Source organism: Schistocerca nitens, chromosome 6 (assembly GCF_023898315.1).
Source record: "Schistocerca nitens isolate TAMUIC-IGC-003100 chromosome 6, iqSchNite1.1, whole genome shotgun sequence".
NCBI lineage: Eukaryota > Metazoa > Arthropoda > Insecta > Orthoptera > Acrididae > Schistocerca > Schistocerca nitens.
Window position 1 is genome coordinate 490,460,891 of NC_064619.1, and position 25,873 is coordinate 490,486,763.

The following is a 25,873-nucleotide window of genomic DNA, read 5'->3' on the forward strand; positions in this document are numbered from 1 at the left end:
TGATGTGAGAACTTGAAACGAAGAGGAAACAGCAAATTCATTAAAACCCACAGTTCAAGCAGCCAGGAGGAGGAGAAGGTATTGCTCATATGCGTCTCAACTGCGCATGCGTGTGAGCCCGCTGGAAAGTGCTCAAACAAACCTAATGCACACAATTCTGATGTCATGCTCGTCGGAAGTAGTTTGCTGTTTATATTTGTGTGATGGGAGTGGCTGTAAATGGGAAGTGACTTTATGGTTGCTCCCATCAGCCACTGCACCGAGTGTCAACTTTGTTTGCACTTGCAGTATGAATTATTGCACAGTCTTCGTCCTAAAGCCTTTGGCAGATGCTTGTGTGTGCACTGTGTTTTTCTGTTATAAATGGAGGTTTTTTTCCTCACTTATGTACTACTTTTGCAGTACTATTCTCCAGTAGTGGGAAACAGTAATACTATGTCACCAGTCAAAATTACAAAAAATTAACTGAAAACTAAAGCACTGAAAAATTCCTGGCATTCTAAAAAAATTTGGGTTTTTCCCAGTTGTCCCGGGGCGTATACACACTTAATTTGCTGATCTTCAAAGTGAAATTAGCTTAGCCATGGCATGAAACATCTTCAGGTAGCGAGTTACCTCAGACTTCAATTCCAATGTGTATGCCACTGTGAAATGTGTAAAGTTGCCAATGAACATAAGCATATACTTCTTTCCATTGAACAGTTCCAGTGAGACTGGCCCACACAAGTCTCGGACAATCAACTCAGCTGTGATTCTTTTCCTTCTACACAATTTGAGAATGTTCCGTGGGGACTATTGAAGTGTACAGTTCCATACCATCAACTTGTGATCGGAGGCATTTAATGCCATCGTAACTCAAGTGGCCTAATCTGCTGTGCCACAGATTCACAGTAGTTTCAGTTGAAGCAGCTGACGAGGTTTTACTTCGCAAAAATTTAAAACATATAGCTGACATTCATTCCTATTTGCAAAGGCAATTTATGTTGTTCACTGATTGTTCTTCAGTTGACAGTGCAAAATAAAAACCATCTTCCTCTTTGACATTAGCCATGAGTTGCTGGTTCCTGCAATCTTGTTTGGTAACTCAACCCTTCAGTTAGCCCTTTTGTGACCAGGTGTTCCGAATGATGACAAGTAAAGTTGAAGGAATTCCCAAAGTTTCTTGTTGATTTCTTGTTTTACTGGTGTCTGATAAAAATTTTTTATATTGTTGAGTCTAGAAAGCTGTAGGACAGGGTGTATCATTACCGTTTTTCCCGACGACTCCCCTCTGATTTGACTTCAGCATCAGCTCTTTCATTGAGAGCGTTTTGACTGCAGTGACCACTACATTGTATTTCATAGGCACTGTTTAAAGTAGATGGCACAAGATGTTGATTTCTTCGGCAGTTGCTCCAGTGAAACATAAATCTTGACTCAATTTATCAAACTTTAGAAAGTGATTAACTAGCACGTCATTTGTTGCATTAAATTTTACAGTTAACAATCATTTTCTCAATAAAAGTTGACTAGCAATTCGTTTTCTCTCAAACATATTGCACAGAGATGTCCATAAATCAAACGAGGTTATATTATCTTTTGCATATTCCAAGAGACAACTGGCAATGCGTTGAATAAGATGACTTACATTTCTGATCTTGTTCAGCTAATTGTGTTTCCTTTGTGACACGCTGCATGTCCCCCTCTCCATCCATAATTTCAACTTTTGTGATGAGATAATTCACTTGTACAAATGGTAAAGCTACCAGTTCCTTGAGAAGAGTTTCCATTCTAAATTTCCAGCTGTTGAAATCTGTTCCATCGAATAATTGAACTCAACATTTTTCCACTTCAGTTGCCATCTCGAAAAACTTTTACATAAGAGTTTACTTGTGCCCAGGTATTTTATTACAAATTTCATTTTAAAACAAACAGGGCAAATAACATGACAAATTTTCAGTTTCTCACACTTAAATAACACTCACAAAATGTTAAAACTGTTAGTTGATTTTAGTAAATCAGAAAAAATAACAAACAACTGAGCAATGAAAAAGAGCAACAAGTGTGCTTTTAAATCTTTGAAGTTATTGAGGTCATAGATATAATCATTAAACTGCAATCTCAACACATGGCTTGTCATAACATACTGGTTCTGCTGAACACAGAATTCGAACGTTGGTCCCTACAGGTGTCCATATGAAGTAGTCCAGTGTCCTCCAGAATGTCCACCAGAGTGCTTTCGTATGTGTCAACAGACAGACAGTCCAGCTAGGATTGTTCAAGCACTCTGCCAGGGAATGCATACATGAGAAAATACAATGATTTCCAGTCAACAGCATCTCTCAGCAGTACACTTGCCAATGGAGGAGAAAGCAGCACCCTTCTGATTCCATACTGTGTACCCATACACACTTGAAATGAAGAGCAAAGAAGGGAAATCTGTATTACCAAGTGAAAAATGGCAGTGATGCAGTTTATCACATCATACACTTACAAATTTGCAAAATAAAGCCTTGTCATGAATCAATGGAACAACTTAATATTGCTGGAATATGAAATTTAAAATTATTCTTGCCAAAACATTTCCACTGCAGCCGGGATGACATGCCACAACAAGGATGAATTTCAATTAACAATGACACAAACATTTATATCTCTTCTAAAATATCTTCTCTGTGAAAGTGGTCCTAACAGTAGAGGTTAAGACTTACTAATAAACAACTATGCTTCAAGAGCATTGGTCAGAACAATTTGCAAGCAGAGATGTTTTCATAACTACATTTCCTCCAGATAACTCCCAAACCAGATTATTCCTCTTTGGAACCAATTAACACAGCACAACCATCTAAAGATTTTGACTAAAGCTCTTTTATAATGTAGTTATTGCAATAGAAAGCTGAATTGTTTGTTACAATACAGCATGGACAATTTGCCTGATTGTAAATCTACAGTGACAGTTAATGGTATATAGCTGATACAACCACCACCACAACAAAAATGTAACAACACTGATACACAGTGATAATTAGTGAATCACGGAATCATAACAGCAGTATTATTAAAACTTAATACACAAATGTTATGATACAGCGACAATAGTTTTTGAGGAATCATATTTAAACTTGAAAAATAAATAAAATAGGAACTCTTACCCATCATATTTTTTAAATGAATTTTTTCTTTAGATTTCAAGAGTTTCTGAACTGTTTCCACTTCACCATTTCTAGCAGCATGCATTAATGGTGTCCACTCCATTATGTCCATCCAGTAATAATATGTTTCTTCTTCAACTGCATCTTCCTCTCATTCAGAGCAAATTCTGTGTGAATTATATTACGGTTAACCACAGATCCTTCTTTGAATTATTTAAGTTACCATGGCAAGAATAAAGTGTAACTGGCCACAACTACTAGCTAATAGATCAACTGAATAAATAATTATGGTTCACATCAACATCATACATAGGTTGTTGCAGCTTCAGGTGCAATATAACATATTGTAAATTATATAACTCTCACTTACATGGCTCAAGGAAATAAAGAGACTATCAACATTTCTGTCATTTCTCAAGAGAGCAATCTCTAATGCAGAACTGTCAGATAAAGTGGTAACTTAACTGTCATCTTTTCTCTGGGATACTTAGTAGTGTGTATTCAATAGAAGTCAAGTTCAAAAGAGCATGTAAACCATGATATTTGAGTCATACACTCACTCTGTACTGTAGGGTATCTTTCACAAACTGGGTTGTTAGGGTTGAGCACTGTCATCCATAAAACTGAAGGATGTACCAATGGCATTAGTATCCATCATAAGGAATGGTTAGAGAATCTCATTACCGTATCTTCAAACTATGAATTAACTGTTTCAGAAGATGCAGATAACTGAATGATGAACACTAGCCTCATCATACGTCTGCCACTCAAATAATGGAATATTCTGTGAACAAATATAAGATTCTTTTATTTTGTACATTCTCCTCGAATAAAAATGTGTCAGTTTTCACTGCAAAACATGCAGAGGTAAGGAGTGGTTGGCCTTCTGGAACTGCGTTGTCAGACGTCAAGAAGCCAGTAGTTCACCAACCTGGGTCACATAGCAGTGGAGCAGCGAGTGAAGGACTGGTTGTCATCTGACATTTTGTCATGAAAACAGCATTGTTAAAATATCCATTTATTGACAGTAACACTACATCAATCATGTCGATGCTTGGAGAAGCTGATATCCCCAAGACAAAAGCCGTACATGGGTGGCAAGAAGATGGTGCAGTCAGCAAATAGCCTGTTGTCAAGGGCAGCTTCTGGCAGACTAGGTGCATAACTTGGGCCTGCAGGTGGCCCACTGGTTGGTGGCCATTAAGTCAGCAGCATCAGACTCAGCAAGAACAGCAGGGCCACAGCTAACAGCAGCAGAGTCCAGAGGTGGTGGTTAGTTGAGCCACACGGATTTCTACAGTGGTGTAGCCCGCTCCCCCTCCGAGCTGGTGGCTGTCAGACGTCATACTAGAAATGTGTAGTATTTATACAGGCTTGGCTCATCCATTTTGCCAAGGCACTGGCATCGGAGAGGTCGTAACAGAGCAACAGCTCAGATGTGAAGCAATCAGGTTACCAGCAGTACAGCAGCACTGCCTTTCTTCTGCATCAGTGATATTACAACTAGTACCACAGATGGGCCAAGCTATACAATACCTGCTTAATGGCACAGGACAGTGCTTGTATCAGCATACTGCTCCTGATGTAACTTCACCTGTTCAGTCTACCTTCCACGAGGCTCTTGCATTAACCATGCATGCGCCTTTATTTTATTTAGCCATACCACATAAAGAGTTGTCACACAATGCTCCTCACGGTTTTATAAAATTTGGCCCACCCTGGATCCCAGCTCACGGCAATTCTGTGAAGTCTTAACATATATCTAACAAGCTGATAATTTTGTACAGTACATTCAGTTTTTCCATTACTTAATCCAGCTAAAATTATAATGTTGCCAGCTGTTTTCTTAATTTAAATGGTATTTTCTGAGATTAGCTTACTGACATTCTCTCATTTTCACGCATGGACACAATTCCATAGAATCATTAGTACAATAACATTAACAAATTCTCTTCATTCGATTGTTCCTATGTCTGACATTCCTTCTTGTTTTATGATATGGTACATCATCTGGAACTTTGTCTTTGTAATAAAAGTTTCCTTTACATTTTCTCAGAAAACACATTCTTAAAACTATGCTCTCACAACATTACATATGATACTACTGCTCACAATATACTGGTTGAAAAATCCAGTTAGTTTCCTTACTTTAATACCAGTTACAGATTGACCACTTCTTGCAGTGCCATGCCTTCTTATGCCTTTGCTCACCAAAACAAACCTCCCTGTGCCCTACAGCACTTTATCATGTGAACTGAATCTTAATGATGTTGTGCACAGTTTAGCCAATTCTACCCCCATGCTAACAGAACCTTGGAAAAATATATCATTTGCAGCAGTCTCCTCTACCTGAAAGACAATCTGTCCGAGTTTCACTCCTCACTGCTGTAGAACAATTACACGAAGCTTTTTCGTACTGTCAGTTCCTACACCATTGCAAGTATCATCATCTTTATTCTGATCCTCAGGCACACATTCCTGAAAGGATTCAGTCTTGCCAGCCCAATCATTAGAGGCATTTTCCTCTTTCTTCTCTTTGTCTATCCTCCCTTCTAAGTAGGCACTGCCATCACAGATGGCAATGAATCTGAGTCCTACAGAAATAAATGTGCCTGCATTACTTCATTATTCACAACCTTCACAATATAACTAACATTATCAATAACTTCGTGTGCTTCCTTTGCAGTATCTACAGCAAAATTACCATCTTCAGTGACACCCTGCACATAAAAATCATTGGCACACATACTTCCCTGTACATTTGGCCCAGGCTCTATGGCTGCTAAACAACAACCATTATCACCCAATGGCATAGATATTACTGCACCTAAATCAATATCACCCATGTTGCTACTCTCACATTTACTTCAGTACAGCACATACATACTTCATCTGGCACAAAAGCTAACTCAGACCCCGCATTTTTGACAAGATATTGGGACCAGTAATTCTACATTATTTCCTTTAATTCCACAACTCCTGTACTTTTGCTCCACTTAAACTTACTTCTTTATCCGTACTTTCTGCTTCCACACAAGTATGACTCTTTTAATCTCTGACATTCTGGCAAAAAGCTAATATGCTGCTGGAGAAATATCATAGGCATTTTTAACCCACCAACTGTCAGATTCTTGTCATATTTTCTCTGCTTTCTCTGGCATAACCCTTTCACACCAAGATAAGTTCTTTTCCTGCTCAGCCCTTTCACAGTCGTACATAACTAAACTGTGCAAAGCTAACTTCTTTTCTGTCCCAACTTTTACTTTCTCTGCTGTGCTGCACTGTCTGCTTGTAACACATTTACTTCCACTGCTAAAATTTACCACATTTTCCCCAGGGTAGCCTCCTGTAGTATTGAAAGTGACATGGTTGAGCCTCTAACAATTACACAAAATGCAACAGACAACAAAACAGAAGAACAAGGGAGACCTTAAAAGTCCTACTAATGTAACACTTATTATAATGTAACCATCTGTCTGAGTGGCTACTCATTACTATAGATTTACATATTTAAACACAGTGAGCCATATCCCCTGCTCAAACCAAAATACATCAACCATTCCAAAGGCACAAACTAACAAACATTCTACTTTTCTAAGAAATGTTTGAGTTTACTTTCCCCATAGTGCACACGCAGACACCTGGTAAAAACCCATTGGCACTCCATAACTATTGCAGTCAAAAACCAATGCACTCAACATACTGCATGTTGCATTGTTAGTTATGACTGCCAACGTAGAAGTGGCAGCGAACACTTTTGTCACCAAATTACCAAATGTAGAAGCCGGGGTTGGTTGGTCTCTATGAGTGTAGTGGAGCTGGGTTGTCAGAAGCCAGCAGTGCACCACCCTGGGTGATGTATCAGTGGAGGCCTTGCTGTCATCCAACTTTTGTTATAATGCAGCATCATTAAAACTAAAACAGTCGCAATGACACTCGGAGAAGCCAATGCTACCAAGGCAATGCTGACGAAAGGTGCTGTGGCCAACAAGTGGTCTATTCTCACTGGCAGCTTACTGCATCACTTGGCTGGTGAAACAATGCTGCCAGCGACACCTCCAACATGAATGGAAGCAAACAGCAAGGAGTTTATCTGCACAGACAATGGCAGCCACATGGTCCAGGGCTCGAACTATATACCACCAGTGTAGGAGACTGGCAGCAGCTGAATTCGGCCTGCAGATGGTGCACCAGTCGGAGGGCGCTAAGTTAGTAGCATCAAACTCAGTGCTAACAGTAGTGTCACAGCTAGAAGTGCCCGAGTCCAGAGGTGGTGGCTAGTTGACCATGCAGGCACGTAAACCGGCACAGGTCCATCCTTGGAACCGGTGGCTGCCAGACTGTATACTTCTGTCTAAAAATGAGTATTTTTTATATGGTCTTAGCTCATTCCTATTTTGCCAAGGTAACGGTTCCCATTGTGTAAACAGCAACAGAACCACTGCTCGGACATGAAGCAATCAGGTCACCAATGCCACAGCAGCTCTGCCTTTCCGCTGTGTCTATGATATTATGACTGATCCCTCTGGTGGGCCAGGCTATGTGGCACCTGCCCAATGCTGTGGTGATGGCACTTGTTGTACCAGCATTTAAAACTCTTGATGTAACTGTCTGTTAGACCCCAGTCTTACCTGGGTAGTTAACTGCAACCTTTAGTTGCAACAATCACGGTAGATATATGTCCTCACTGTGGACCATTCTCCAGGTCTGTTCAGTTGATGTGTTACTATGTAATGCATTTGGGTGAAGCGGAATTTTTGATACAACTCATTGGCTTTGGTCATTGATGTAATGTTAATGGCTGTTGTCATGTCACCTTTTGGTACATATATTCAGTTTCTTTTTGTTAGGTGGCAAAGCCACTGAAAGTAAAGAAAAAAAAACTAGTTGTAGACACACATTGATCTGTACTTTATCCCGAGGCATAGGTTACTTTGGAAGGTAAAAGTTTGGCTGAGAGTTGGTGAAGACAATGAGCGTAATACTGAAAAAAAAACCTAACTGTTGAGACAGACTGATCTGTAGCTTAGCCTGTTTGAAAAAAATCGGAAACATCACGTTATAGTCACCATATTGTTTACGGCGTTTTTATCGCCCATTTCCTATGTCAGCGGTCAAAGTCGACAACTCTTAAACATTCCTCTATATCAATGTAGACAAGTCTGTATAAAAATTAACTTGATTTGTCATTTAGTTTCTTAGTATTTCACTTTCTTCCTTCTCGTTTCTTTTTAAATAAAACATCTGAGGATGACTTGCTCAGAAATCAAGTCAGTAATGAAACTATTTGTGTGGCGTGGGGCTGACATACAATAAAAGAATCTGTTACTAAAACAGTCACTGTGTTCCCCTTGGGCAGTACACCTAGACTGTGTTATATCACTCTGACTAATAGATCTAGAGTACTGTAGACAGTTGCACCCAGTTTGATGCAGTTTTCTTACTTACACCCACAAGGCATTTGTTGCAGCATCACTTGATCAATTGGTCAACAAATACAGTATCAGCAAGTACAGACAAGATTTATGAGTTGATTCAGGACTTCCTAGCAGACAGAATTCAACAAGCTGTTCTTGGTGGGAAGTTAGTTACATGTTAAATGTAACGATTCCTTTATGGAAATCATGTGGAATGAGTCAGTTTACAGGTTATGTACACATGATTCTGTTAACATTAATGAAAACATTATTATTTTTAGTCTTACTCCTGCAACTACTACCCTTAAATTTTTTTCCTTGACATTTTATGTTATTGGGCAAATGATCACAAAATTTCTTGCTGTATATTGAACTCCTTTCTGAACCACGGACAGCTTTAAAGGTCATTTTTCCCTCTAGCTTTGTACTTATGGACATCACTGTGCTTCACAGATTTTGATGGGTTATTTATGATGAATTTCATTTGCAAATATATGTATTTCAATGGCACAGTTAAAATACCTAGATCCTTGAAGAGGTACCTACATGATGTATATGGCTGAACACCACATATTATTCTTACTGCTCACTTTTGTGCTGTCAGTACTTTCTTACTAAATGATGAGTTACCCCAGAAAATTATTCTATAAGATATTATTGGGTGGAAATATCCAATTACAGGGTGTTCATAATTAAAGTTCCAGTTTCAAAATGCTGTAGGGAGAGAACCACTGGTCAGAATTACGTCAAATTTGAACAGCATATTACTGACATAATAGAACAAAAAATTTTTATAAAACATTTCCCAATAGACAGTACTGTAAGTGTCTTGATCTAAGTGGGGTCAGTTACAAATGACAGATGAATCACAGTGCGACGGCTATGATTTGAGTTGAGCATTACACCATCCACACTGTTCAATGCGCATGACTCTGTAAGTTTGGCAGTCAACAGTTGTGGCACTGTTTGTTAGATAAGCTCATCCACCGCTGCAAGGTTGCACCACATCAGATGGGAAAAATCAGTTTTTAATTGTCCTGGGGCCAAAATTACACAAAAAGCAAAATGATGCCAGTCTCTAATAGTCGTGAAACTGATGGCAAGACTTGTTCAATATGCTGTTCACAGTTTTCTGCCCCAAGTTGAAATCAAAGAGACAGCACATTCCACAACAGATTCAAGTGTCTTGAGGGCAATGTTCAGGATGCATTGCACAGTGATTGCCTTCAACTCAGCTAGATTCATAATTGGAGCACTGAACACATGTTTCAGATAATCCCACAGTCAGAACACTCATAGTATTAAGATCAAGTGATTTGGATGACCAGGCTGTAGCGAAATAATGGTTGATAATTCTAGCATTTCTGAAATGCCTCTCCAGCAGCCATTTCACTGGTCGTGCAATGTGAGGCAGAGCACCATCTTGCATAAAAGTGGTCCTACCTACACATCCATGTTGTTGAAGAGTTCGAATAACACTGGTGCGCAAAAGACTCCCATCGTATTTGCCAGTGATAGTACAAGTAACAGGACCTGCGGACTCATCTCCTTGAAAAAATATGGCCCTATGACAAATGACGCCGTCAGCCTGGACCAAAGTCACCTCTGCGGAGTGAAATGGTATCTGTTGAAGTGTGTACGGATTTTCCATTGCCCATATTTTTCCATTCTGTGTGTTGACATTTTCTTAGAGATGGAAATGGACTTCATCTGTCTACAGAATATTCCATGGTCATTCATTGCCCATTTCCATGAAAGTAAGAAATTCCAGAGCAAACATCTGCCCTGGTGGCAGGTCAGCAGGAAGCAACTCCTGAATATGGATTATTTTGTATGGATAGCGATGCAGGATGCTTCATAGGATTTCATGCACCAAGTGCGTAGGCTCGTCCAACATTCAGGCAATGTATTGCATGTTTGTACACGACTGCTCCACCCCTCCTGCAATTTTGTGGCCACATCTTCGACAGATGTTGGATCAACTGCTTTCCTCTCTCTGCCATATTGCACTTCAAAAGAACCTGTCTTTACAAATTTTGTAATAATTTTCACCAGATGCTTGTAAGACATCGGACCAATGCCTTTTTTTAATACCACTCAGTGTCTGGAACTTCTGCAGGCCTACTGGTCCACAGTCATTCTTGTAAAAGAGCTTTATTAGCACCGCATGATCTTTCGTGGAGACAGTCATGTCGGTCATCTCAGGTACTGAGGAGCAGCTATGTGCCATGTGTCTGTTGGGGTGCATATTCTTATGCTTACAGTGAATCTACTTGTCAAATTTTCATTACTTTTTTTAACGCTGGGAACAGCATCGACAGAGATCCTGGGTACAGTATAGAGTGTGACTTGGTAAAGATTGCGTCGGCATCGAGACACACCAATGTTGAATTTGTACCTGTCCTGAGACGCCATGACCGGCCCATTTGAACTCTTCTGTTGGGAGAGTTAATCTGGAGTTGGAACGGCTGCTTGGGTCGGGTGCGGGTGCTCATATTGGTGTGGTTCCTGTTGATTCTCTCAGTAGGTGGGACTATACCAGGCACGGCCTACATCTCAACAGGAAAGGGAAGGGGAAACTGGTTGGGGTAATAGCAGGAAATTTAAAGGGGGGAGGCACTGCCATGAATGGTAAAATACCAGTGGTTACAGGTGTTGGAGCAGCACCTTTTTTAGGATAGGTAAGACAGAAAGATGTCAAGTTCTACGAGAGGTCAGGATTGAATCAAATCTTCAGTTTAGGAAAGAAATTAAACAGCACAATTCTAGCACATTGGATCACCAATCACAGCTGTCAATTATAAATTTTCACCAATCACCAGAAATTTTATCTCCACCAAGTTGCATCTCAGTCCTAGGTAATTGCGTTGATGAATTAGTCACCCAACCCAGTTGACATAATCTGCCTCTCTGAACACCATGTGACCACTGGTATAGGAACTAGGCCTAAGCACAATGAGAAACTCAAACAGGAGAGTACTGCAAATGTTAGAATAAGGAAAGGTTCTCATAAAAGTATAATTAAAAATAATGTAAGTATATTTCATCAAAATATTGGGAGTTTAAAGAATAAAATAGATGAGCTTCTGGTTTGTTTAGAAGATTTAGAAGCTGAGGATGAAATAGATATACTATGCCTGTCTGAGCATCACATTGTTACTGATATCGATAAGGTAAATGTAAGTGGATATAAGCTCTCTGTACATGTAATAAGAGAAAATATGGAGAAAGGAGGAGTTGCCATATATTTCAAAAGTTATCATTGTGCAAAAAGTGTAGAAACAAAAAAGTTTTGTGTAGAGAAACATATAGAAGCATGTGCCCATGAGCTTAAATTAAATAAAGGCACATTTATAATTGTAACTGTATATAGGTCCCCATCAGGAAATTTTCATCTATTTCTGAAAAATTTGGACTCCTTGTTGTGCTATCTGTAAGACAGGGGGAAGCAAATTATTATCTGTGGGGACTTCAATGTAGATTCTCTGAAAGAGGGTAATAGGAAAAATGACCCTGAAGTATTACTCGGTTCTTTCAGTTTGAAACCCGTTATTGATTTTCCTACTCGGGTGGTAAAGGATAGCAGCTCACTGATAGATAATTTCTTTATAGACCAAGATAAGTTTAACCAGATAAATGCTCAGCCTGTTGAGAATGGTCTCTGATCATGGTGCACAGCTAGTTACAATATATGACACAGCTCCATTCAGCAATACTAAACAGTCCTCCAAAGTAGTACATTCAGCAATGATTTAACAATTGCAAATTTCAGGGAAAGCCTACAGCAGTTAGACTGGGATGAGGTGTACCGTGAACCTGATGCCAATTTAAAATATAATTTCTTTCATAACATTTTTGTAAATGCATTTGAAAACTGCTTCCCCAAGAAAATAGTTAAATATACTCGCAAGAAACCTTGTAACAAACCATGGCTTACTAAGGGTATAAAAATATCTTGTAACCGGAAAATGGAAATGTATCTAACAGCAAGAAAGAGTAGTGACCCAGAAACTATCAAACATTATAAAAACTACTGTGTTATATTAAGAAAAGTTATTAAAAAATCCAGAAGTATGTGTATCATGTCTCAAATCAGCAACTCTGATAATAAAATTAAAACAATTTGGAATATTATTAAAAGAGAAACAGGTCAACCAAGTACACAGGAAGACAGTATTACCATCAAATTGAATGAAAACTTTACGAACAAAAGGTCAGAAGTTGAAAATATTTTTAATAATCATTTTCTAAATGTTGTGGATATAGTAGGATCCAGGTGATCATTAGACGATGCTAGGCTGTTAATGGAAGAGGCCATACCTATGCAATTTGATACAATTGAAATCTCACCCACTTCTCCCTCTGAAATTAGGAAAATAATAAACTTGCTTAAAAGCAAAAACTCACATGGAATTGATGGCATTTCCAGCAAAATACTAAAAGCTTGTTCTCAACAGATAAGTAAGATTCTCAGCCACCTGTGTAATAGTTCTCTGGAACAGGGCATTTTCCCTGATAGACTGAAATATGCTATTGTTATACCTTTGCATATAAAGGGGGATAGATCTGATGTCAACAATTACCGCCCAATCTCCCTTCTAACAGCTTTATTCAAAATCTTTGAGAAAGTAATGTATTCAAGAGTAGCTTCACATATCTGTAAAATTAAGTACTAACAAAATGTCAGTTTGGTTTCCAGAAAGGTTTTTCAACAGAAAATGCCATATATGCTTTCACCAATCAAATTTTGAACGATCTGAATAACCGAACACCACCCATTGGGATTTTTTGTGATCTCTCAAAGGCTTTTGATTGTGTAAATCATGAAATTCTGCTAGACAAGCTCAAGTATTGTGGCATGAGTGGGACAGTGCACAAATGGTTTAATTCGTACCTAACTGGAAGAGTGCAGAAAGTTGAAATAAGCAGTTCTCATAATATGCAAAGATCCGCACATTCCTCAAACTGGGGAACTATCAAGAATGGGGTTCCACAAGGGTCAGTCTTGGGTCCTTTGTTGTTCTTAATATATATTAATGACTTACCATTCTATATTCATGAAGAGGCAAAGTTAGTTCTCTTTGCTGATGATACAAGTATAGTAATCACACCTGACAAACAAGAATTAACTGACGAAATTGTCAATACTGTCTTTCAGAAAATTACTAAGTGGTTCCTTGTAAACGGACTCTCACTGAATTTTGATAAGACACAGTACATACAGTTCCGTACAGTGAATGGTAGGACGCCATTAATAAATATAGACCTTAATCAGAAGCATATAGCTAAGGTAGAATATTCCAAATTTTTAGGTGTGTCCATTGATGAGAGATTAAATTGGAAGAAACATATTGATGATCTGCTGAAACGTTTGAGTTCAGCTACTTATGCAATAAGGGTCATTGCAAATTTTGGTGATAAACATCTTAGTAAATTAGCTTACTACGCCTATTTTCACTCATTGCTTTCATATGGCATCATATTTTGGGGTAATTCATCACTGAGGGATAAAGTATTTATTGCACAAAAGCGTGTAATCAGAATAATAGCTGGAGTCCACCCAAGATCATCATGCAGACATTTATTTAAGGATCTAGGGATATTCACAGTAGCTTCTCAGTATATATACTCTCTTATGACATTTGTTATTAACAACCAAACCCAATTCAAAAGTAATAGCAGTGTGCATAACTACAGTACTAGGAGAAAGGATGATCTTCACTATTCAAGATTAAATCTAACTTTGGCACAGAAAGGGGTGAAAATAAAAAAAACACAAAAATAAAAAGTTGTTATATTAACTTAAGTATGTTGTTAAATTAACTTAATTATGTCATGTATTGGAAAATTTGACTCGTTCCACATCATTACGAAATATCGTATTCATGATCCATGGAACCAGTATTAATCTAATCTAATCCTGTATATCACAAGGTTGATAAGTTTGTTTCCAAGATTAGCAATTATTTGAAGAGCAAAATTAGCTGAACCTAACAGCTTGAGCAGCTCAGTAATAAGCTTCTTCCAGTTCAAGTTTTCAATATGTGCGCCCAAAGATTTGGAGCACGCTACCCTATTTACTCACTCCTCATGTACTACATCTATTGTTGGTATGACTATTTGTTGTATAGAACTGAATGTAGTGTGTGGTGTTGTCTTTTTTTTCCAAAATTTACAGAGTTCATTTTCTGAGAACACTTACTAATTCTTTGGAAAATATCATTTACCAAATCTTCTTTTGCTTTCTCTCTAATGAGTTTTATTATAATACTAGTATCATCGGCAAAAAGTACCAATTTTGCTTTTTGAACGTTAAGTGGCACAACATTCACATATATATAAGGAATTGGAATGGTCCCATAATTGAACCCTGCGTGACTCCCCAAAATATTTCCACCTTTCAAACATTCTCTGAATTATTCAGCACAACCTTTTGTATTCAGTCTTAAGTAGGATTCAAGCCAGCCGTGCGTAAAACCATCAATTCCATAAAACTTTGAGTTTTCCTAAGAGAGTAACGTGATCTACACAACCAAACTCCTTCGAAAGTCCACAAAAAATACCAACAGGCTATTTATTATTATTTAAGATTTGTACTATTTGATGTATGATGAGATAAAAGAAATTATTCAGATAGTGAAGGGAGACGAAAATTTAATAGTCATTGGTGACTGGAATCCGATAGTAGGAAAAGGAAGAGAAGGAAACGTAGTAGGTGAATATGGAATGGGGGTGAGGAATGAAAGAGGAAGCCACCTGGTAGAATTTTGCACAGAGTATAACTTAATCATAGCTAACACTTGGTTCAAGAATCATAAAAGAAGGTTGTATACATGGAAGAAGCCTGGAGATACTGACAGGTTTCAAACAGGTTATATAATGGTCAGACAGAGATTTAGGAACCAGGTTTTAAATTGTAAGGCATTTCCAGGGGGCAGATGTGGACCCTGACCACAATCTATTGGTTATGAACTGTAGATTAAAATGACAGAAACTTCAAAAAGGTGGGAATCTGAGAAGATGGGACCTGAATAAACTGACAGATCCAGAGGTTGTAGAGTGTTTCAGGGAGAGCATTAGGGAACGATTGACAAGAATGGAGGAAAGAAATACAGTAGAAGAAGAATGGGTAGCTTTGAGAAATGAAATAGTGAAGGCAGCTGAGGATCAAGTAGGTAAAAAAGATGAGGGCTAATAGAAATCCTTGGGTAAAGGAAGAGATACTGAATTTAATTGATGAAAGGAGAAAATACAAAAATGCAATAAATGAAGCAGGCAAAAAGGAATACAAACGTCTCAAAAATGAGATCGCCAGGAAGTGCAAAATAGCTTAGCAGGGATGACTTAGAGGACAAATGTAAGGATGTAGAGTTGTGTATCACGAGGGGTAAGATAGATACTGCCTACAGGAAAATTAAAGAGACCTTTGGAGAAAGAGAACCACTTGCATGAATATCAAGAGCTCAGATGGAAACTCAGTTCTGAGCAAAGAAGGGAAAGCAGAAAGGTGGAAGGAGTATATAGAGAGTCTATACAAAGGCGATGTTCTTGAGGACAATATTATGGAAATGGAAGAGGATGTAGATGAAGTGGGAGATATGATACTACGTGAAGAGTTTGACAGAGCACTGAAAGACCTAAGTCGAAACAAGCCCCGGGAGTAGACAACATTCCATTAGAACTACTGACAGCCTTGGGAGAGCCATTCCTGACAAAACTTTACCATTTGGTGAGCAAGATGTATGAGACAGGCGAAATACCCTCAGACTTCAAGAAGAATATAATAATTCCAATCCCAAAGAAAGCTGCTGTTGACAGATGTGAAAATTACCGAACTATCAGTTTAATAAGCCACGGCTGCAAAATACTAACACGAATTCTTTACAGACGAATGGAAAAACTGGTAGAAGCTGACTTCGGGGAAGATCAGTTTGGATTCCGCAGAAATGTTGGAACATGTGAGGCAATACTGACCCTACGACTTACCTTAGAAAATAGATTAAGGAAAGGCAAACCTATGTTTCTAGCATTTGTAGACTTAGAGAAAGCTTTTGACAATGTCGACTAGGATACTCTGTTTCAAATTCTGAAAGTGGCAGGGGTAAAATACAGGAAGCAAAAGACTATTTACAATTTGTACAGAAACTAGATAGCATTTATAAGAGTGGAGGGGCATGAAAGGGAAGCAGTGGTTGGGAAGGGAGTGAGACAGGGTTGTAGCCTATCCCCGATGTTATTCAATCTGTATATTGAGCAAGCAGTAAAGGAAACAAAAGAAAAATTTGGAGTAGGAATTAAAATCCATGGAGAAGAAATTAAAACTCTGAGGTTCGCCGATGACATTGTAATTCTGTCAGAGACAGCAAACGACCTGGAAGAGCAGCTGAACGGAATGGACAGTGTCTTGAAAGGAGGATATAAGATGAACATCAACAAAAGCAAAACGAGGATAATGGAATGTAGTCAAATTAAGTTGAGTGATGCTGAGGGAATTAGATAAGGAAAGGAGACAATTGAAGTAGTAAAGGAGTTTTGCTATTTGGGGAGCAAACAACTGATGACGGTCGAAGTAGAGAGGATATAAAATGTCGACTGGCAATGGCAAGGAAAGCGTTTCTGACAGTATTTCTATGGAGTGTAGCCATGTATGGAAGTGAAACGTGGACGATAAATAGTTTAGACAAAAAGAGAATAGAAGCTTTTGAAATGTCGTGCTACAGAAGAATGCTGAAGGTTAGATGGGTAGATCACGTAACTAAAGAGGAGGTATTGAATAGAACTGGAGAGAAGATAAATTTGTGGCACAACTTGACTAGAAGAAGGATCAGTTGGTAGGGCATATTATGAAGCATCAAGAGATCACCAATTTAGTATTGGAGGCAGCGTGGTGGGTAAAAATCGTAGAGGGAGACCAAGAGATGAATACACTAAACAGAACCAGAAGGATGTAGGTTGCAGTAGGTACTGGGAGATGAAGAATCTTTCACAGGATAGAGTAGCATGGAGAGCTGCATCAAACCAGTCTCTGGACTGAAGACCACCACCACCACAACAACAACAACAACAACAACTATAACTATTTGATGAGTGTAAATAGCATTCTCGCTCAAGCAAACCACCTGGAATCATAACTGTGATATGCTATGTGAACTGTTTCTACTTAAGTGTGCAATTACGCTTGATACCAAAGCTTTTCCAAATATTTTGGAAAAAGATGTCACTAAGGAAATTGGATGATGACTAAGTCTGTCTTGTCACCTTTCTTATGAATGGTTTAACAATTGCATATTTTAACCTGTCTGGTAAAATTCTCTAATACAGTCTCTTGCTTCTTTATCTGAACCATTTAATCCTATTTTTTGTTGCTATATTTAGATTAGATGAGATTCAATTTTCGTTCCATTGACCCAAAAAATGGGATCATCCTCGTGGGTGTGGAACACATTACTATTATTTGATGGAGGTTTTCCACCTCGTGCTTCCACTTGTCAGTATATTCACAAAGCACTTGCATAAAAGCTGGGGGAGGGAGGGGGGGATTAAGCGATTATTAAAAGTATTTGCAATCTGTGACTTTATCAGTGGCAACATTCTCATTTAGTTTATTGTTATGGTATCTTGTACGACTATTTATCCTGCCTCCCATTTGACAATGTCCCATATAGTCTTAATCTTATCTGCATTATTTCTTTGTCAGGACATGCGTACTTCTGGACATTTTAATGTCTTTCTATAAAATACTAAAGATTTTCTTTTTCATTAGGCAAGTAATGTTGGATCTGGACTTCTTGTGGCCTTTATATAAATTTTCCTCTTTCCTTTACATGAGATTTTAAGTCAGTTAATTATCTGTAGTTTACCTGTATTCTAATGGATCTTCCAGATAATTTTTTAAGGAAACAACTTTCAAATACTGACACAAATTTAATATGGAATAAAGTGAATTTCACATATACCTCATCCCATACTATCCATTTTAGCTTACTCTTTAAAAAATTTTCTTGTTCTCATTAATGAGCCTCACAGTTTTGTATGAACTTGCCTCAGGGGCGTAAGGTGCCATGCTGTTTATTTCCATTAAATGAACAGATGTAAAAATAATTTTGGGAGTATCCCAAGGGAATGTGTCAGAACCATTACTGTTTATAATACATGTAACTGGTCTAGTGGATAATCTCATAAGACCTGTGATGTGTTTGTGGATAATGCTGGAGTCTATAGGAAGTTTGCAATGCCAGAAAATTGTAACAAAATGCAAGATCTGCAGGTGATTGACAGTTTGTGCAGGGACTGACAGTTAACCTTAAACATGATTAAATGTAGTGTACGGTGCGTAAATAGATAAAAAGATATATCTGTTTTACTAGTCTTACATTGATGGAAGAACTAAAGTACCTAAGAGTAATAATCTGGTATGATGGGAAGGAAAGATGCAGAGAAATTGTAGTGGTGCCAGGAATACCGTCTGACATACCCTTGAAGTACACATGCAGGTGACGGGTAAAGATCTTTAATACTGTGGTGCTTCCTTTGCATCTGTGTAAAGTTCCATTATGGACCCATCCCCATCTGAAAGAAGGAAGAATGGTTACAATGTAACCTTCCATTGACGAGGCCATTACAGACATACTGAAGAATCATGTAGAAGAAAATTGACAAAATCCTGCTCTAAGGAAGTAACTCACAACATTCACCTTAACTGATTCATGGAAATATTGGGAAACACACAACTGCTTAACCAGACAAGGATTTTAATGTAGGCCCTAAGTTCAGAGTTTAAACCCCAGTGGCACTTCAATCAGTATTCTCATCTAAGGTAGAAGTTTTATTTGCTTTCAAGTGCAGGGTTTTTACTTTACTCCTCCTCTTAGAGAAGAGATGAGAATTGAGATACATTACTATTATTTGATGGAGGTTTTCCAACTGATGCTTTCACATTTTTATTTTGGTTTCACTGTTGGCATCTTTAATGCTGCTTGCTTTACAACAACATATTCACTTTATAACAAATGACCTTTCTCTGCAAACAAAGCTAAGTCCTTACTCTACACAAGGGAATTAACAAGACAGATGATAGGATTGTATCATGAGGTCCCTGACTTGTATGCAGCTGACCCACAAGGTGTGTGTGTGTGTGTGTGTGTGTGTGTGTGTGTGTGTGTGTGTGTGTCAGGAACTCATAGGTCAAAAATGCTTATAATTTCTCAGAGGAAATCTTGAGGTCCCTAAAACAAAAATAAATTTCAATTCCATACTTATTGGTACATTATTTGTAAGAATTTATAGTTCCTCAAAGAGTCTTCTGCAAGACTGCCCTGTTAACTCCATGCTTCTGTAGAATCAGTATTTTTCTTACCTTACCTCCAGAATATCAGGCTACAGGATAGTAATGAGCGAAACCATTTAAAGAAATCCCATCTGGAGGTCAACACAGTGAGACATTTCTACATGCAAAGGCATACAGAATTGAAATTTTGGCATAACTTATCAATGTACTGGTGGTACCTAAGTTTATTAGCTTGCAAATGCCTAAGAACTTCACGTGTGGATTCTTGATCAGTGTGTGCCGAATGATCTCTGTTCTGGCACCTGTATGTCATTTTTATTTCTTTGGAATTGTATACTATATGATTCACTGTAAGATTAGAGCCTGGCCTGTTTTGGTGTGTAGTCTGTTTCTTTATTCTTCAGGCTGGGTTGAATATTGTGTTTGGAATACGTCAGTGAACTAGTGTCATCACAAAACATCATAGTTTTCTGAAAGCTCCTTCAATATCCCACACAAATCTCTGACGCCATGAACAGAAATGGGACAAGTAATGAACTTAGCAGAGCATCATATTTAATCCTTTCCCCTCATCAAATTTAGTCGTATTCCTGTCATATCATTCGCTAAAATGACCCTTCGTTTTTCTATTGTTAAGATATCACTCCAGTCATATAAGGGGAATGCCTTTACTGCTAGGCCTACATTATTTTTGTATCCCTAGCAGAATTTTGTGTTAACACTATCAAAAGCCTTCACTTAATTGGAGAAAATGCCAAAAGTGTAATTTTTCCTCGTTTAATTACACCATAAGTGAGATTATGAGATCATACACACACCACTACTCTCATTTTCATACACACAATTAATTTGCTCACATTTTAATGTAGCACTAAAATTGATTTCTTATTATATCATCATCATCATCATCAGTATTGTACATGTACTGTACGGAATTTAAATAATGGATAATGGACTCTTACACTGTCAACATGGAAACAGTGCTCATGGGAAGAAACTTCAAAATAACCAACTCGAGAACGACTAGCTACCACAATATACAGGAGACACACTGATATATAGAGTTTAACATCTACTAAACACTTAAGTCAATACAAACCTGACTACCACAGCTGGGTCAGGATGGGGGAGGGAGCTGTTAATATCCCTAGTCAAGAAGCAAACAGTCTTTTCGATTCACGTGATTTAGGCAAACCCAATCAAACGTTAATTATGACCAATCTTCTCCTAATTGTATGGGGCCCAAATATCTGTCAGGCAGTCCTTACCTCAGCTTTCTGTCATTCTTTTAGACAAAGTTCTATCACAGTTAGACATATAAAATTAATAAAATTAATTTATCCACGTTCGAAATGCATGTTAAAAAATGTGGAACAGTTAAGCTGTAAGGAACTTACGAGCTTGATAATATGCAACTACAACGGAATAAGCTACAAGTTTTTTCCACATTAACCAATAAATGAACATTTTCATACCATGTTGACTAGCTTGAAGCTACAGGTATTTCGACATATGAACCCATATTGCCAATACACTATAATTACGGCAAGCAATGAAATTACTGCAAACGATAAGCAATTATATTTGAAGTCTTAAACACACGCGAAATTATTTTATCGTGTTACAGAATGCGCGTCAATTGAAAATCCAAAATATTTGAGGGGGGTGTTAAGATTTGAAAACCTTATATGAATCAATTTTCATCATCAAATGATAGTAACCAATGGGCAACGTGTACCGAGTACAAACACATTAAAAAGCGAATTAGGGAGTATAAAACTTGTTTATTCGATGTTTGCGAAATACTGCAGCTTTCTCGGGGACATCTTTGACCAATATTGCTATCGCGAATATATTTACTGGACTTTCAAAATTTATATGACGTAAGTTCATAACTGAAATGTCAGCAGCTGTCAGCTTGAAACTGCACCAAAAATTATACACGACACAAAATCTTTCTGAAAAGCCCGCCACTCTGAAGGAACAACAAATGAAAAAAACGATAGTACAGATATACCTAGACCGTCCAATTCGGATGCAAAGTTTATTGGCATGCAGAACATAGAAACCGTCCTCGGTTATCATTGCATATTGTGTGAAGTTGAATTGAGCTGGAATTTAATTTATTCGGTCTCTTCGATTATAACCAATGTATTTTATCTTTCTTTGTAAGATGGAAAAATAGCTACCGGAAGTAAACTGTTCCAGTTCTTTAGGTAAAAGATGACAAATTATAATATACCCTCCGTTTTGGTTTCGGATTCTTTTTAATTAAAAAATGGTTACCTCACTTTTCATTGTACGAGCGACCACCGTGCCGAGGGACTTCAACGAATCGATGTTTTTTATTCTGTTCTGCTAATATTTTCACATTGTCGTGAAACAAGTAAATTACCTGAAGGGTAGACCAATGATCAAAACAATAAAAATATCTATAATAATAATAATAATAATATGAGTGAACAGTTCATACCCAATTTATAATTGGGAAGGGAATAAGAAAGACATCGAGATTACCGGTTATAAGGAACTATTACAGGATGTCTGTAAAACACACACGAAATGTAAATTTTAAAAATTTTAGATAGATTGGAGTAATTAGTCTGATTATCTGTTTCCTGTTTCCATTGCAACTATTATTAAAAAAGATATGTTTGCATTCATGGTAGTTTGCTTTTTATGGTGTAAAATATTTAATTATTTTTACTAGAATCCATAACTGGTGAGTCTGATGTGATAGTGAGTTCATAAGAACCCCTCCAATCGTTATTTCAGTTTTACACCGACAATTTAAATGCATTTTTTATATGGCAGACTCATCGTGGAACGATAATGGTATGGAAATGCTGCGTATGGTAGTGAAAATACCACCTTTCTTGGGGAATGTAAACATACGGGTTTTGCAAGTGGAGGCACAATTTACTACAACAAATATTAGCAACGAGATGACAAAATATTCTTATGTTTTGGTATCGCTTTATAGCGAAGTTACTGAGCTAATTCCAACTTTCAATTCCAAACCATTATCAGCTTCCTCATATACAGACTTTAAAAAAACGCGCCTTATCGCAGAATTTGAAGAATCATAGCCACAAAAGGTCAAAAAATGTAAACAAAGTAAAACTAGGGGACAAGAAGCCATCTACTTTGCTCCGAGACATATGCGCTCTTGCCAGAACGCAAGTAACAGATGAATGTTTAAGAACTTTGTATCTTCAACGACTATCTATCAAAGTGCATTCTATGCCAGCAGCTAGTCAATATGTAAATCTCAAAGCGGCTTCTCTGGCTGACAGTATCGTAGAGATTACGAAGCCCAGTCAATTCGCATATGCTATGGATTTTGTCTCCAATTCAAAATGATAGATTTTCCACATGGAAAGACAGTTTTCGGAACCAACGACCCAGATTCAGAAAGTGCGAGCTGGGACACAATCGAGAAACAGCTCGAAATAACCATGACTTACACAGAAACATTATGTGTGCTGGTATCATTATAAACGACGACAGAACGCGAAGAAATGAACACTGCCATCTTCAGTTATTTGCCAACAGTTTGCTATGCTCAGATGGAAAACTAGTAAGCTGCTTGACGCACGCACAACGAGGGGGCTGAATCATCTTGCCGCCTTTTCATGACGGTTCGCAACATACATCTTCGTTTTCTTGTCGATTCCGGAGTAGACGCTTCCTTATTGCCAGCAACAGTACTACATCACAAAAACGTTCAGAAACGGGAACTCCACGCTGCAAATTCTTCCGTAATTCACAGGTATGATGAACGACTACTGAACCTCGAAATAGGTCATCGACAAAGATTTCCGTGCCCATTTCTTCTTGCAGATATTCTCCAGCCAACTGTTGTGCCGATTTCTTGAGTCATTATGGCCCGTTGCTTGATGGTAAGTCGCACAAGTTACTCGAGTAAGAAACTTTAATCGCTAGTATAGGCTCTGTCGACGCATATGCCGACAGTTTTTTGATTGATCATCAGCATAAATGTCGAGAGTTGCTAAATAGGGGTCTTAACATACTCACGAAGAAACCTAATTATGATTTTCCTCTGGTTAATGATCAGAACTCAATCACAACAACACGACCTCTAGTGCTTGCACGAGCCAGACGCTTGTCACCAGAAAAATGAGCACAAGCAGAATGTGAATTTCAGGAGACAATCAACCTTGGTACACGTCGTCCATCTGAAAGCTATTGGTATAGTCCCCTCCATCTCGTTCCAAAGAAAGATGGAACCTGGCGTCCCTGTGGAGATTATATAGGTTTAAGGGCTGTCACAGTGATAGACCATTAACCAATGCTGATTAACAAGATTTCACTGTCAACTCTCCAACAGATAGATATTCCCCAAAACTGACCTTATCAGAGCTTATCACCACATTCCGTTGCGCCAGATGTGCCTAAAACAGCTGTTACCGCACCATTTGGGCTTTTCGAATTTTTGAAGAGTCTGTTTGGTCTACAAAATACAGCACAAACATTCCAGCGATTTATTCATAGCATTCTGAATAACTTATCTTTTGTGTACTCCTATTTAGATGATATTCTCGTTGCTTCAGCATCAGATGAAGAACACATAATGCATCAGCATCGGCTCTACAACTCCTTTATCGTGGGAAAGTGCATTTCTGGACAGAAAGAGACATCGTTATTGGTTTATAGTGTATCTCATCAAGGATTTACACCATTAGAAGAAAAGTGAAAGCAATAAAAAACTTCTGTCATCCTAAAACAGTAGCAGAACTACGTTGTTTTTTAGAATTAGCGAATTTCTACAGATGTACGCTACCACATACTGCTGGAATCCAGCAACATATGTTTAACTTGTGTAAAAACAGCAAGAGGAAGGATAATTGTCCTGGTACATGGACTGGCGAAGTAAACAAACCGCTCGAGAAGTTAAAAGAAGAACTGGCTAAAGCAACTCAGCTTTCATGTCCCTCAAAAAATTTTCCCTTAATTCTGATATTACAACTTTGGACTATCCCACTCAGGGGACACCGCCTTATAGTAGGCACCTTCAGTGCCGGGTGGGAGAGTTTGCTTGTTCGTTAAAGTCGAGAGCTATGCCAGCGGTAGTATAGCTACTGGCAGGGTCACCCAGGCCGGATTGGTCTCGATAGAGGAGCCAGATAAAGTGTGTCCCACAACATAGGGCAGGGAGGGCTCAAGAGGCGTAGTTAAGCCAGCTTCCCTAGAGGAGAAAACCTCATACAAATGCTGGTCCTACAGGTTGGGGGGTTGGGCATGGGACTAATAACCCCATACCGTAAACAAAGAATATTACGGAAATTCAACAGAAGCCTCGGAAACTGGATGGAAAGCTTGTTTCACGACCGTGGCAAAGGAAACAGATAAAGGATCTAACAGTAGCATCATGGAATGTGAGGACAATGCTTCAGCCTGGAAAAATGAAAAAACTAGCCAATGAAATTTTAAAATTCAAATATGATGTAGTAGGGCTACAGGAAATAAGATGGCAAGGGATGGGCAGATAGATAAACCTGAGTGCTCATTGGTATGTAGTGGACCAGAAGAAAGAACAGGCCAACTTGGAACAGGGTTTATAATAACTAGTTAGGAAAAGCCTTCTAGAATTTGAGCCCATAAATGAAAGGATGTGCAGACTCAGCCTAAGAGATAAATTTAGAAATGTATCAATAGTTAATGCACATGCACCAACAGAGGAAAAACAGGATATACTTAAAGAACAGTTCTACGAAGACATGGAAAAAGTATTCTGCGCAGTACCTAAATCTGACCTGATGCTAGTAATAGGAGATTTCAATGCAAAAATAGGGAGGAATGAACAACCATATGGAGTTTCTGGAAAATATTCAATACATGATGAAAACAATGAGAATGGGGACTTACTATGACAATTTGCAGCAAGGAATAATATGATTATTAAAAGTACCTGATTTTGACACAAAAGAATCCATCTGGGTACTTGGAAGTCTGCAGCCAATGGAGTAGTCAATCAGATTGACCATATTTTAGTGATTGCACGCCACTCGACGTCA

General features: G+C 38.2%; 1 protein-coding gene across 3 annotated transcripts in view; it reads right to left on the reverse strand.

Annotated features, from left to right (window-relative positions):
• Window positions 1–21,794, reverse strand: part of LOC126263156 (uncharacterized) — a 163,080-nt gene extending 141,286 nt beyond the window's left edge. For 2 of the 3 annotated variants that reach the window (XM_049960192.1, XM_049960190.1), the window contains exons 1-2: window positions 20,935–21,133; window positions 3,132–3,298 (exon numbers count right to left, since the gene is read on the reverse strand). In XM_049960192.1, the coding sequence (XP_049816149.1) occupies window positions 3,132–3,243 (112 nt within the window). In that variant the 5' untranslated portion in view covers window positions 3,244–3,298; window positions 20,935–21,133. Of the gene's footprint in view, window positions 1–3,131; window positions 3,299–20,934; window positions 21,134–21,310 lie in introns of those variants that run through there. The other variant, XM_049960191.1, reaches the window with a different exon arrangement.
• Between the last annotated feature and the right edge of the window lie 4,079 nt (window positions 21,795–25,873).